Source organism: Watersipora subatra, chromosome 3 (genome assembly GCF_963576615.1).
Source record: "Watersipora subatra chromosome 3, tzWatSuba1.1, whole genome shotgun sequence".
Taxonomy (NCBI): Eukaryota; Metazoa; Bryozoa; class Gymnolaemata; order Cheilostomatida; family Watersiporidae; genus Watersipora; species Watersipora subatra.
Genome location: NC_088710.1, coordinates 8,876,390 through 8,890,239, shown reverse-complemented (window position 1 = coordinate 8,890,239; position 13,850 = coordinate 8,876,390). Strand labels below are relative to the sequence as shown.

Sequence of the window (13,850 nt, the reverse complement as noted above, 5' to 3'; positions counted from 1 at the left end):
CTACCAGCTACGTAATATAAAGTGTAACGGTACGAAGTGTAATGGTACGAAGTGTAACGATACGAAGTGTAACGATACGAAGTGTAACGATACGAAGTGTAACGATACGAAGTGTAACGATACGAAGTGTAACGATACGAAGTGTAACGATACGAAGTGTAACGATACGAAGTGTAACGATACGAAGTGTAACGATACGAAGTGTAACGATACGAAGTGTAACGATACGAAGTGTAACGATATAAAGTGTAACGATATAAAGTGTAACGATATAAAGTGTAACGATATAAAGTGCAACGATAATTGTAAATTTTACACATCGTATTACATTGTTTGTGTACTTTTAGTTGATATAACTATGGCAGAAGAGAGCGCTACTACGCTGGAGTGTGGATTTTGTTTGCGGTTTGACTCGGACATGGATGACCCTCGGCTACTACCTTGTGACCATGTCCACTGTGGAACCTGCCTTAAAGCTCAGTTTACCGCTTCAAAAATACTAAGGTGTCCTTTGGAAAACTGCAGGTAACTAATCTGAATAATATGCTGTTCAGTATTTCGTGAGCGGTATAGTTAGGTACAATAGGTAAAGTAGTTACCTAATTCTCTCATTGTCCAGTTCCAAAGCTTTTCGTTTTTATCGTTAAAACTTTGAAAGCAACACCATGGCAATAATCAATAACGGTCTCAGGCTAGTATTAGTTCCGTGTTTAACGCGGTCTTTTTACTCTGAAGTAGCCTACATATATGAAGAAAAAAACGGCTTCAGTTTACGATGGTAGATGAACTTTCAAAGAAACGCTATAGAAATAACTACCGTCACAAGATAATAGTGGTTCCTCATTTAACGGGGTCCTGATACTTCGAAGTACATGTACATATATAAAAAACGGTTCAAGTTTATGATGGTAGATGGAACTTTGAAAGCAGCGCCATATAAATAACTACTACTTGTCTCAAGCTAATAGCAGTTTCTTGTTTAGCGTGGTCCTAATACGTCAAAGGACATGCATATAAAAACTGGCTCGCAAGTTTTAGACCAAAGGTTACGTTTACTGAGCATACTTTTACGCATTGCATTAGTGCTAAATGCAGTGTGTGAAAGTTTGCTCTGCCAAAAAATTGTTTGGATGCTAATATCGACTAGTTCAGCAGTGCAGAAAAAGAGTTGAAGCTAGAAGATATTGCGCAAGGTATTGGACAACTAGAAGATGTTTGTTCCATCGAAAGCAACAATCAGAACGCAGCTATTCGAGCAAACAATGGAAATATTTTTGTTTTAAAAACGGAAATTTTGTTTCTGCATGTAATATAACTATGATTTGCTTATGTCACTTGTTCATGAATATATATCTTTGTATCATTTGATAGGTTATTATCTTAACACAGCTTACAATGGATCTATGCACATAAAAAGCTAGTTTTGGCTGCAAGCTGTAGAAAACATATCAGTGAGTGCAATGAGCTCTTATGCAACAATGTTAAATATCGATATAAAATAAAAATATGTCTTCAAATTTTGAATGAAGTAAAAATGGAAAATGCCAACAAATTGCAAAGAATGATATAGGCTATAATATCATCACAGGTCAATTACATGCAATAGACATCAACTGGTAGAAATATTTCTTGGTTTCTCGATGCACATTTATTAAGAGATCTTTGACAAGTTAGAGGTAAGTTAGCAGATTTATTGCATCCAAAAGGTTTAATATCGCTCCACCGAAAAAAGAGAGCAAATTATAAGCGACGTTTGCTTCGCCTGTAAGAGAACTAAATATATCTTCCAAAAATTCTGACGAGTCATTTGAAAAATAGACTGCCAGCCTCAATTGACTGCCACTGTAAAGGAAATGTAGAAAAATGAGCGCCATGGTGTTCAATTAGAGGTTTTACGGTAAGTATCTCGTATACTTCCCCGAGCAGTGTAGTTAATTGACAGGGTACCATAACTCCAATTGCTTGTTGTCATGTAATACATATGAGGAGAACTGCTGCTGACCGCCATTTTGCTTATTGGTATTGCCTGAAGTCATCAGCTTGTAGATACATAGCATTATTATTGCATATACTGAACATTCAACATGTTTAACTCATCGGCTCCAAAGTGTTTGAATTATTTGTAATGTTATTTGTTGCACTTCATACGCATATTCAAATTGTCAAAAAAAATGTTATTTATTTTAATGTTTGCTTAATGTTAACGTGTATAAAATTCTACATCAAAAGATATATACCATTTTGATGTCGAAGTGATTATAGAACCAGCAAGAAAAACTATGTAAAGCAAATAACTATCAAAAGTACACATAAAGAGTATTTTTGACAGCTTTGTTAACAACTTTTGCTAGCACCTTGCATGACCAAGAGTCACACTCTATTTCTAGATTTTATCATTTTAACAGCATCACTCTCCATAAGATTACAGACATTCTTTCATGTCTTTCTAGTGTGGTTTTAACAGTTGAATTGAGCTCTCAATTTTTACTGCTTTTCTTCACTCACCTCTCAAACTAGTTAGAAACTTTTCATCCTAATTTAACATAAAAATTTATGCCGGCTGCTTTATCTGTATTTTGAGAAGGATTAAAATTTTCTAATTATGTGAGTAGGTTTGTGCAAAATTACTTAATTTCCTTACAAGAGTATTTCAATAAAATATTTCCAACGCATGAGCTGTCGATACAAATTACATTCAATACGCTCTGGTATTAGTTCATAATTGATACTGGCATTGGTACACGGGCTTTATTATAGCACACATTAAATCAGAAACAAAACACTACTGCTTTGCTCGCGCACAAAGTTGGTTGTCAGAAAATTTAATAATTTTCTGATATTCTTAATTTGTTTTCATACTGAAAACAGCCATTTAAAATACTAAAAAAACTATGGGCATTTGTAGTTTTTTTTGTAATGTTTTTTGGAAAGTGACATTGTGAACCGAATTTGTTTTAGGAGGGTGTTTGAAATGAAATTAGAAGATTTGGAGAAGAAAGAATTTTCTATGCTATGCTGTGATGTCTGCGAGAAGAAAGGCGAGAAGCGACTAGCTATTGGCTATTGTACGGCATGCTTGAAGAAGTACTGTCAGCAGCATAATGAGGTTGCGTAAACATTCATAAATACGTAAACATTAATTTTAACAGAGTTTTACTTCTAAAATTTTATTTCACAACATTATTTATTATTTTACTGTTAAACTTTATTTTTCAACACGGAATGCACGCACAGATACCTCGAGGAAGCGTTGAGGGCGTTGTTACTGCTGAACTTTCAACTCCGCTAAATGCTCTGACTCTAGTTTGCTTCTAATGTTCTAGATATCTGGTCAGGTTAGCTCTTCTAAGTTCATAACAATTCAATCATTAAGATTGTACACGCAGTCGTACATCGTGTCTTACTTACCATACACTCACATTCTTAGAGATAAGTAACTTGCATCAACAACTCACATATTCTTACCCTTGCTGGAAAGTCCGACACACAAATTATTGGTCATACAGGAAATTCCGATACACGCATTACTACCAATGCTTGAAGGATTTATTTAGAGATTTTATTTAGATAAACAATTATCAATGAAATTATTCAGTGCCTAGGAATATGAAGGGATATAGAATTCAAATCTGCATAGATTGTAAATATTATCTTTGCTGGCCTCTTTTAAAAACCGACTGTATGGTAGTCTGACATCTGTGATGGCGGACTATATGATAATCCAATCATGGAACAGGCCAATCATATGAACAAACCAATCATATGAACAATCCAATCATAGAACAGTTTCGCATACATGTAATTGTTTTCAATAGCGTTTAATTTAGACTTTGTCCTAGTGCATAAGGCTATCACGTTATTTGGACCCCAGAAGTATTGCTTTGAAAAATTTATTAGGGCTGTAGTAGAACTTAGCCTAAGCTAAAGTTATGTTTTTTTGTAACTATAATGTTGTTTGTTTTATATTTATTCCTAAACTGTCAACAAAACTGTCATGAAATAAACGTAAATAACTCGTAAATGCTGCCGCTGTTAACTTCATGGAGTAGATAACTCTCAACTGTTGCGACTATCTGTAAAATATCACTGAATTCGGATTTCAACATACAAAGATGTTAAGCTAGTTTAGCATATATGTACAAGTGGATCTCCTTGAATTTTATGTTTCATTAAAATTTAAAATCAAGTTCAAAAATGACACACAAAAATAATGGTATGGCAATATCTGGTGTACGTTTCATAGTATTTTTGTAGTCACATAATGAATTCTTCGAAGATCACGAGAAAATATCAATCGACTCATACCGACGTCAAGCGAGGAAGTTGGAGGTTAGGAAATGCAGTCGGCACGAGGACCTAAACTATGTGAGGGGGTGCAAGAAGTGCAAGGAGGTCTATTGCGCTGAGTGCGTTTATGGCCTAGCCGAATGCAGTGACGGTCAGTACATGTTATATCTACATTTCTCCCTAGCCAAGTATCATTTACAACAATATAAACCTTTTTTTGTTCGAAAGTTGACATTTTTATTGCTCTAGCTAATAGACTGTCATTGCGCTTGGCTAATGGAACTCTGTTGGCTGTAACATGTATCTATGGCTGTAACGGTATCTGTACAAGTTAGTGCTTGCTTTTCTTAATAATCTGATCTACAAATGGTTTTTATCATTTTCTCATCCGCTTGCACCTTTTTGCTTAATTTTATGAGCAGCAAGTGTGAAAAATCAATTGTTTTTAATTTTCTCAAATAGAAACTCAGTTTTACTGCAATAAAAATAATTTGACTTATTAGTACAAAATTTATCACTCATTCAACGCGCTGTGAAATTGTGGCGACCTTCATGCAAGCAATTTGTATCACAATAATTATGTTTCATATGGTCGTGATGATGTAACTATGGAAACACTTGTAGATTCGTCCAATCAGAAAGTAGACTTGAAGATGAACTTGCACAAATTTTCAGTAGATAATGTTTTAACTGCGATTTTATCAATTTTAATCTTAAAACATCTTGGCAGTCAGATCACCTCAAACATCAAAAATAATCACAAATGATACAAAAATACTGATACTTTCTGACAAAATCTACTAAACTATTGATCAAGTTTATCTTTAACTTGATCAATAGTTGCATTAAAAAAAAAATTTTTTTTAAATAGTTTGTAATTCTCAGCGTCTGTTTTGAATAAATGTCTTATTTCAAAATCCTCATTTTTTCCGTTTAGCCAGCATAAACAACCTTAGGTAAAATACATTAGCTTGTCTTATACATGTCGTTATTATTATTGTCTTATACATATCGTTATTAATATTGTTGTTATTGTTACTTCAGGTAAACCTCACGACCTTTTACCTATGGATGAACTTGTCAAAGCTCTCAACAAGAATGTGTATGAATATATCATTCGATTGATCAATAGAGAAGGCGTCCTGGTCGACTTATCCAAGCAGACAACTGAATTTATAGCTGAATATAATGAGACAACTGAACAACTATTGCAGATGGTGAACGATGCTAGAGACAAACAGGTACTGGTAGCTGCCTGCAGTAATTTCTCACTCGTCGTGATTAATCTGGATAGGGGCCCGCTGCAATCAGGAAACTCCATGAAATAGAAACTATTAAATTCTTGTCTAATAAAGTCGCCTTTTCGTCAATCATTAGCTTTATTAGTTCAATAGACAATTCTGAGAGTCGTAGATGCTTAACTTTTTTGCTACCGCATTAAATTCTGACCAAACGATTATTCTGCCGAAATTAATTCAAACAGATTTTCAAAAAGTCGATACACTGCTAGTATTCAAGCAATATCCCGAGAATAAAAACAGAAATCATCTTACTGTAAAATGCATCTCATTCAGAAAAAATCTACAAGATAAGTACAAAATTGTTTAGTGAATCACACTCTCGCAATTTTCTGACGCCTTCTTTGCGTTGAACTAACGTGTGTTTCTTATTGCCATGACGATAACAATCTGGTTTTGCCGTTTTGAAAAATTATTAGAAATGGAATTGTTGAACCAAAAAATTGTTTATTGGTTACACTTGCTTAGCAACAAGGTTGTTTTATTAAAGACAAAGTTTGATTAGTCTAGCTAATGTGTGTGCTTTGTAATGAAAAGAAAATTGAAACCCTATTGATAAGCCGATACATCGGCTTGCGGTGGCAAAAGAGTTAAGAGACGTAATGAAGGGCGTCGCAAGCACATTGCATTTTTACACATCATAAAACGTTTCAGAAAAATAGAAAGCTGCGGCGGCTGCTAGCATAACGATGCTCTTGGACGGATTTAAATATGAAAGATTTATGTAGTTTGTATTCTTTATTTTTATTCTTTTTTGTTAATTTTGAAGAAATTTTTTTTACTCCTCAAGTACAAAAGCCGTGAAAGGTGAACCGCAAAGCGGTAAGGAATTATCTGTACTACATTCGTAATGGCTATAGCTTGATTTTGAAAAAGCGATTACTCAATGGTAAAATCGTAATTAATGACAGTCTTTTTGTGTTTTGATCTGATCAATTGAGTAGGCCTGATTAAAAATGTAAGCCTTAATCTCTCATTTATTGAGAACAAATAAAACATCCAACTTTATGTATCTAACTTATCCAATGAAAATACAGATTACAACACGAAGGAAAAAGTTGACATTGTATGAAAGCCGCATGGCGAATGTTCATACCCATGAATTTCATAGCTCTTCTCATCCTATTTTTTGTTTGTATGTCCGGCGTTAAGAGATGCTAGCTAAGAGTAACTCTGTTAAAATTACTAACAGTTTCATTGAATTATATTTTAAGAAAACGACATTTGTCTTAGCATAAGGTAATATACAACTGAGAGGTTTTTCAAGACAGCCATACATGGCCTTTCAAGATAAAAATAATTGTATGCCTTTAAGGTACTAGAAAGATTTGGCAGGTAGCGGTTAACTTTACACCGGTCCGTGCCATTTAAAGCAAACTAAAACAAAACATGGTAAATTATGTGTAGTGAAAGAAAAGCTCTTTCTGCATAATCCTGGTTTATAACGTAAATTAACAAGGTGTTGGTGTCCTTATAAGGAGTACAGGAATTTAGGAAAAAGTAGGAATGTAATGGATGGTCAGTCGGATTGAAGATACGATTTGAGTATTTTAAACAGCAAATATCTGAAAATGCATTTAGCTCATCAGCATTCAGGGTATTTAGACGCTGATCGTGACTGTCCATAACAGGTAGCATAACTCTAAAGCATAATTTGGAAATCATTCTAATTTTTCTTTATCAGTTTTTAATACAGTACTTGATGCAGTATTTAATACAGTTCTTGATAAAGTACATGATGCAGTATTTGATACAGTACTTAATGCAGTACATGATGCAGTATTTGATACAGTGCTTGATGCAGTATATGATGTAGTATTTAATACAGTACTTGATAAAGTACATGATGCAGTATTTGATACAGTACTTGATGCAGTACATGATGCAGTATTTAATACAGTACTTGATGCAGTACATGATGTAGTATTTAATACAGTACTTGATGCAGTACATGATGTAGTATTTAATACAGTACTTGATAAAGTACATGATGCAGTATTTGATACAGTACTTGATGCAGTACATGATGTAGTTTTTAATACAGTACTTGATAAAGTATATGATGCAGTATTTGATACAGTACTTGATGCAGTATTTAATACAGTACTTGATAAAGTACATGATGCAGTATTTGATACGGTGCTTGATGAAGTACATGATGCAGTATTTAATACAGTACTTGATGAAGTACATGATGTTTTTCCAGATATAAAAAAACATGACTTGGTAAAAACATGCTCAGACAAGAAAGAATAAAAATGACACTACCTTCTAATGATATTTTGTTTTCAGTATGAGCTTACAAGAATAGTGAGGCAGCCACTCGAAGGCTATTTGTGTAGTGTCAGCAGGTCAAAGGTTATTTATATTTTATTAAGTGTTTGTCAGGTTCTTTACCAGTAAAGACTAGCTTAAAAATTGTAAAAAATTAAAATCACAGTTTTTGTAAATTGATTTTACATGTTTTGGTTTTTTCTATGTGTACCCTAACGATGCTGTCAACAGATAAAGGCCATCGAGCTGGAATATGAACAGCTAGGAAATCAGCTGGTCGATTCAAGGTCAGCCAAAGGTGATGAACTGGGTAGTTTTCTCGAAGATATCGTCATTGAATCTATTTGCGAAGTAAACCAATTGCGACTGAAGGTAGATGGAATGCTTCAGACAAGCCATCAGGTGAACTTATACTGTTTTATGTCCTCTCTTGTTCTCATCTGCACACTTACTCACACACTGTAATGAATCGGCAGTGGTCTTTGTTGAGAAGACAACTTCTTTTTTATGTATTTAATGTATACTAGCCGAATATCCAGCGTTGCCAGGGTGTTAGAAAACAGTTTATAAACAGTGGCAGGTAATGCAGTTGTCATTGGCTAATTTGGGTAAGCTAGTATATGTATTGCTAAACTTATTAATAAGAGCTATGAGAGCAAGCTTTAGTGACGTTGCACGTAATGTAGAATCGCTATGATTATTTTAACTGAGATATTGGCTCGTATCACTCCATGAATCCATTACATTCCATGTAGCCTAATAGGTTAGCAAGTCGCCTTGTGAGCGGAGGTTCCGAGTTCAAATCTTCTTCGACACATTAGATTTTTCATTGCTAGACTCTAATCGCTATAATAGACAGATACCGAAGGACGACAGACGATGACAGGCTTTGAGATTTATAATATGTAGATGTATAAATGTATGTATGTATAACCTTTTCTTGGCATTACTAATCGTCAACAAAATGTTACTTTTCCTAACAAGTCATAAAGAAAACAAATTACATTGTTACAATTCCGTTACATTTCGAAACAAAAATGAAAAGACCGAAATCAGAAACTGATTTCTGAGCGAGTTGAACAGACGTGTTTTGAAAGTTGGTATTCTAATGGTATTGCAGAGGAGTTTGGATAGAGAGTTGTATGTTGTAGTTGCGGAAAGTTCATAAACTGAAACATGATGGTAGATGTGTACGCCGGTGTCACAAAATAGAAAATGAAGTTCGTCATATGTCAAAGGATAAATGCAAATAATTTGCGCACAGTTTGTGTAGGATTTTAAAACACATATTTAACCTGATGTATTTTTTGTAATAATCTACTCAGTGCACATATGCGTAAATTTTCTTCACACTGTCATATTACAGTGTTCATTTAATGTGTGTGAGTTTCAAACTTTGTGTATGTACTGGGCAATATTTAAATGGGAATGCATGCAGAAGATCATGCAGAAACAAATCTTTTGTAAAACTGCTCAACAATATCTCAATACCAAATTATAAAAATAATGAAAAAAGAACAACTCCGTGCAACTCATTGAGTTGAGCTGCACGGAGTTGTTTACATTTTGTTGCGCCAAAGATTTTTTGTAACTTCTTTGTGATAACATATGACTCATGCAAAACTGCTTTGCAAGTCCATTAGTCAAGGCTGATATTGCGTGATAGTACTCTTGCCTTGTTTAGTTTGTTTCTCATCTCAAACGCTATCTATGAGTTTATGAAGCATTTTTGCATGGGTGCCTTCTGGGAGTACTTACCTACATATATAAACAAATGCTCTATTTGTGTTCAGACCATGTCTCCTTATTTAATAGCAAACTCTTCTCACAACTATATAAGCGCATATAATGTATATATATATATATATAGCCACTGATATCTCATCGTTAGGTTGATATCGTGGTGAAGCATGATCAAATCATGTCTATGATGCAAGAGGCATTAGCAAAGGCTATTCCAGAACAGCACATGAAGAATGTGAAAGAATTGAAGAAGAAAGGTGGGTTTAAATCAGACATACAAGGAATGACAAGTCTTAAAATAAGTTGGGCTCACATTCTCAAAAACAAAAAACAGAATTATTTTACATTCTTAACATAACATGGCCTATATTACGTTTTCATCGGTAAATGATAGTATAAATCCAGATTTCGTGTATTATTTCGGATGCCGGAGTCATTTTTCTTACTATCGGGAGCTGCTATTATCGACACGAAACTTTAAAAAAAATACCATAGTACCACTTATCTCAGTATTGTGTTTCATTATCATGCAAACTTGATAGATCGCCTTCAAGCTCTTCTGTAATTTTTCACAAATAAATATTTGCATTTAGATATTAGCTAAATCTTTAGAGAATCTCTAAAACTAAAGGTCTGTTTACTAAAGGTCGTAGTCATTATTTTAGTTATTGTGGAGACAATTGCTGTTCAATTGCCATTGCATTCTGGTAAAGGCTATTTGTAAGTCATGTTCTTTCAGTTTACGTTTGCTTGCAGCGAGAAGTCGAACCATAGAGCTTGCACTGACAGAAAAGGATATGTCTATTGTTTCTGAAGCTCCCTCTGAAAAAAGTGAAGTTACCCCTATCGTTCAACCAACTTCCCTTAGTATCCTAAAATCTGTGGCTACAAGCTCCCACTGTCGTGCAGCCGTTGTTTTCGGTTCAAAAATATACGCCGGTCTGTATAATGAGCCAATAGTTGTCATCGATAAGGCTGGCAAAGCCACTAACCTCTTTCCTAGCACGAGTACTAACTGTGATTGCATTATTGTACATAAGGAGCGAATCTATGCGCTTATCATTGGCACAAAGGCTTTAATCTTTGTCTACAACATGTCTGGTCAAGTTATCACAAGCTGGGAGCTGATCGACAGCACGCCGTTTACCAAGATGGCCATAGTTAACGATTGGCTAGTGGTACCTGATAGAACTAGAAAGTTGTTAACTGTCTTCACGTTAACCGGGCTGAAGGTTAATAACATTCCATGTGAATTCCTTTTTAACACTCATATATGCATGTGCTCAATGTCAGACTCATCTGTGGCCATCTCTGTGCACAAGTCAGGCGAGGTTCATAGGATCGATGTTGTGAAAGGACATGTTTTGTGGACAGCAAAGGTCGCGAATGCGGAAGGAGTGACATTCTATGGCAATAAGTACTTGCTTGTGGCCAGTGAAGACTGCAATACTATCAAAGTACTTAGCGAAGCAACAGGTCAGTTGGCTAAGTTGTTAAGTTCGCTAAGTTGTTAAGTTCGCTAATTTGTTAAGTTCGCTAAGTTGTTAAGTTCGCTAAGTTGTTAAGTTCGCTAAGTTGTTAAGTTCGCTAAGTTGTTAAGTTCGCTAAGTTGTTAAAGTCGCTAAGTTGTTAAGTTAAGATCTAAACTAAATGCTGATAACCAAAGTAATGAAAGTTTCTAGACAATGCATATCATGACTAAATTAAACTTTAATTTTTACCGCATATTCGCAATAAAAAAAATTATGTACCTACTGATATGACAATATACTAGCACTAAGTGAAAATTGAAATAATATTTAATGGCATGTGAAGCAATGAAGCTATAACGCTATTCCTAGGTTGTATCAGAGGTCAAGGTTTGATGTCGAGCAAGTATCTGCCATTAGAGAATAGCTACAGTGAGTACTATAATTATCTTTTTTCTACAGGTGAGCTGATCACAGAGATGGTCGCTTCTAATATTAACAGAGGTTTCCACATATTTGACCTTCACATCTCAGGTGACACTCTTGTTGTCCCCCTTTACTGCAAGAATGGGCCCATTTTCTTCTTCAAGATAGAGTAATCCTTTCAATCTACAATATTGCGATCGGCGTCTGTTCGAAAAGATGCAACGTTTCTGGAATGATTATGTTCTCCATAGAATGTTTACGCATGGCTGATGAATATAGAGGCTTGTCACAGAATGGTTATGGATTAGCCTCCAAGAGTATTATGTGTTCTTTCTGCGCGCCAATAACCATCAATAACCAATCACTTTGTATGCTGTTTTTTTATAAATCCCGCTTAGTCATTTTCTGTCTGTGAGTCGGTGTAAACATTTCTACAATAACCAATAGTATCTTTAATTACATGCACTCTTACGCTAACAATATTTTTATTGTTCAACTAGCTTACAATCACTTATTTCATGGAAACGCCTTTTGGCTGCTAATTTTTATAATAAGCTTGCTTTATCTACTGATTTATTATGAGTTTTTTAAATAAATATATCTTTGAGTGAGGGTTTGATGGTAGTCCCCCACCATAGAATGATTTTAGTAGTGTGAGTTTTGTGGCCCAATGCTCTAGTATGTATGTATATTATACAAGTGAATGATAATAAATTTCGACTCTCATATGTGAAAGGACGTCGTCACACAGAATATGGTTGCCATATTTGTTAAGATTTGTCGTATCAAACCCATAACCATAATCTTCTGTGATTGGTGAACACACAGTATCATCACATGATCACTGTGTGTCAATTAGTGTGACAACAGGGATAAAATTCAGAATGTTAACTAGCAGTGAAAATACAAGTTTGAACTTTGAAGCCTGCCTCAAAGTGTACCTCAGACTAGTGTTCAAGATATTGTTTAGCAGAGGTCAAGAAGAATTCAATGTCAACTTCTGAATTTGGAGTTGCTAGGTTAATTAATAATACACCCCGGTGGTCAGATTGGCAACTATATGTACGCATACTATATGTATACAGAATATACATAGAGATGTCATGTTAGCTAATATCATACATAGAGTTATCATGTTAGCTAATATCATACATAAAGTTGTCATGTTAGCTCATATCATACATTGAGTTGTCATGTTAGCTAGTATCATACATAGAGCTTTCATGTTAGATTGTGTCATACAGATTGTGTCATCGTGCAGTAACTTCTCAAACTGCCAGTAGATGGATGTTATTATGTTCCCTTGTGAAAGCTGATATTCATAACTGCTGCCCGCACTACCAAGTCAGCATCTACAAGTAGAGCAATTTTTTTTATGCACATTAACACTCAGCTAAAATAGGTTGGTTGGTCTAACAGCCATACATCTACTGCATTTTATCATAGACCAGTTTCTGACAATCTCTTCTTCATACACGCATACTCTATTGAGCTGAATGTTATTTTTTCTTTGTACATGAAAATAGAATATTTGTTGCATTCAGTGTGCTATATATGCTATTTAATATAGTCAATTATAGACTTCTGTTCTTGTTGTAACCTGGACAAAAATTTAGTTGTGGTAATTACTCTATGCTCTTACGCACTCAAATAACGACTTGACAGCAGCATGAGACCTATGAAATAGTTGTCACTTGAAGATTGACTGGATTTATTTAAGAAAGTACAACGTATCCAAATTAGAGCAATTGCGTTCACCGTTTGCTATAAAGTGCATTGCTGTCCAACACCACTTTGAATCAGACACCGACTGAAAACTAGAAGTCATGGTGAGTACAAATTATGACAAAAAAACAGTAAAACTGGCAGAGAGGTAAAGTATGTTTTTCTGGTTAGAATGTTCATTTGCTGATACGTAGGTCGATGTCAAATCATCCGAAAAGGCAGACTACACTTAGGGTCATGTCATAGGCAAACGCAGCATGGATTACCAACACTTAGTGAACCTAAACTGCAGGGTTATAACAGCTTGCAAGAAACTAGTTATGTCCTTTTTAGAGCAGATTTGCATCAACTCAAAAGAGAGAAAGCAACAACCTTAGATGAAGAACCGACACCTGTCAGTAACAGGTTCATAGCAATGTGGCTCTCTCTATAAAGAAAGTCTTGCTCAGCCTTTTCTAGCTGGCATGACAACCCGAGTAGATCAATGACAAGTTATGCAGAGGTCTAAAAATCACTCCCAATAGAGTGACAGCCAATAGCAGGTTAATGCTGATTGCTGACTTTACTGCTCAAACTGGCTCAGATGTTGGAAAAAGGTGTACTTGGCAGTTATGGAGTAAGAAAGAGC

At 35.0% G+C, this 13,850-nt stretch overlaps 1 protein-coding gene across 1 annotated transcript; it reads left to right on the top strand.

Annotated features, from left to right (window-relative positions):
- The first annotated feature begins 351 nt into the window (after nucleotides 1–351).
- LOC137390029 (uncharacterized) lies at nucleotides 352–12,207 on the top strand. Its single transcript, XM_068076254.1, has 8 exons — nucleotides 352–525; nucleotides 2,959–3,106; nucleotides 4,255–4,438; nucleotides 5,332–5,528; nucleotides 8,091–8,261; nucleotides 9,751–9,859; nucleotides 10,359–11,078; nucleotides 11,534–12,207. The coding sequence occupies exons 1-8, from the start codon at nucleotides 359–361 to the stop codon at nucleotides 11,668–11,670; spliced, it is 1,833 nt and encodes a 610-aa protein (XP_067932355.1). The 5' UTR covers nucleotides 352–358; the 3' UTR covers nucleotides 11,671–12,207.
- The last annotated feature ends 1,643 nt before the right edge of the window (nucleotides 12,208–13,850 follow it).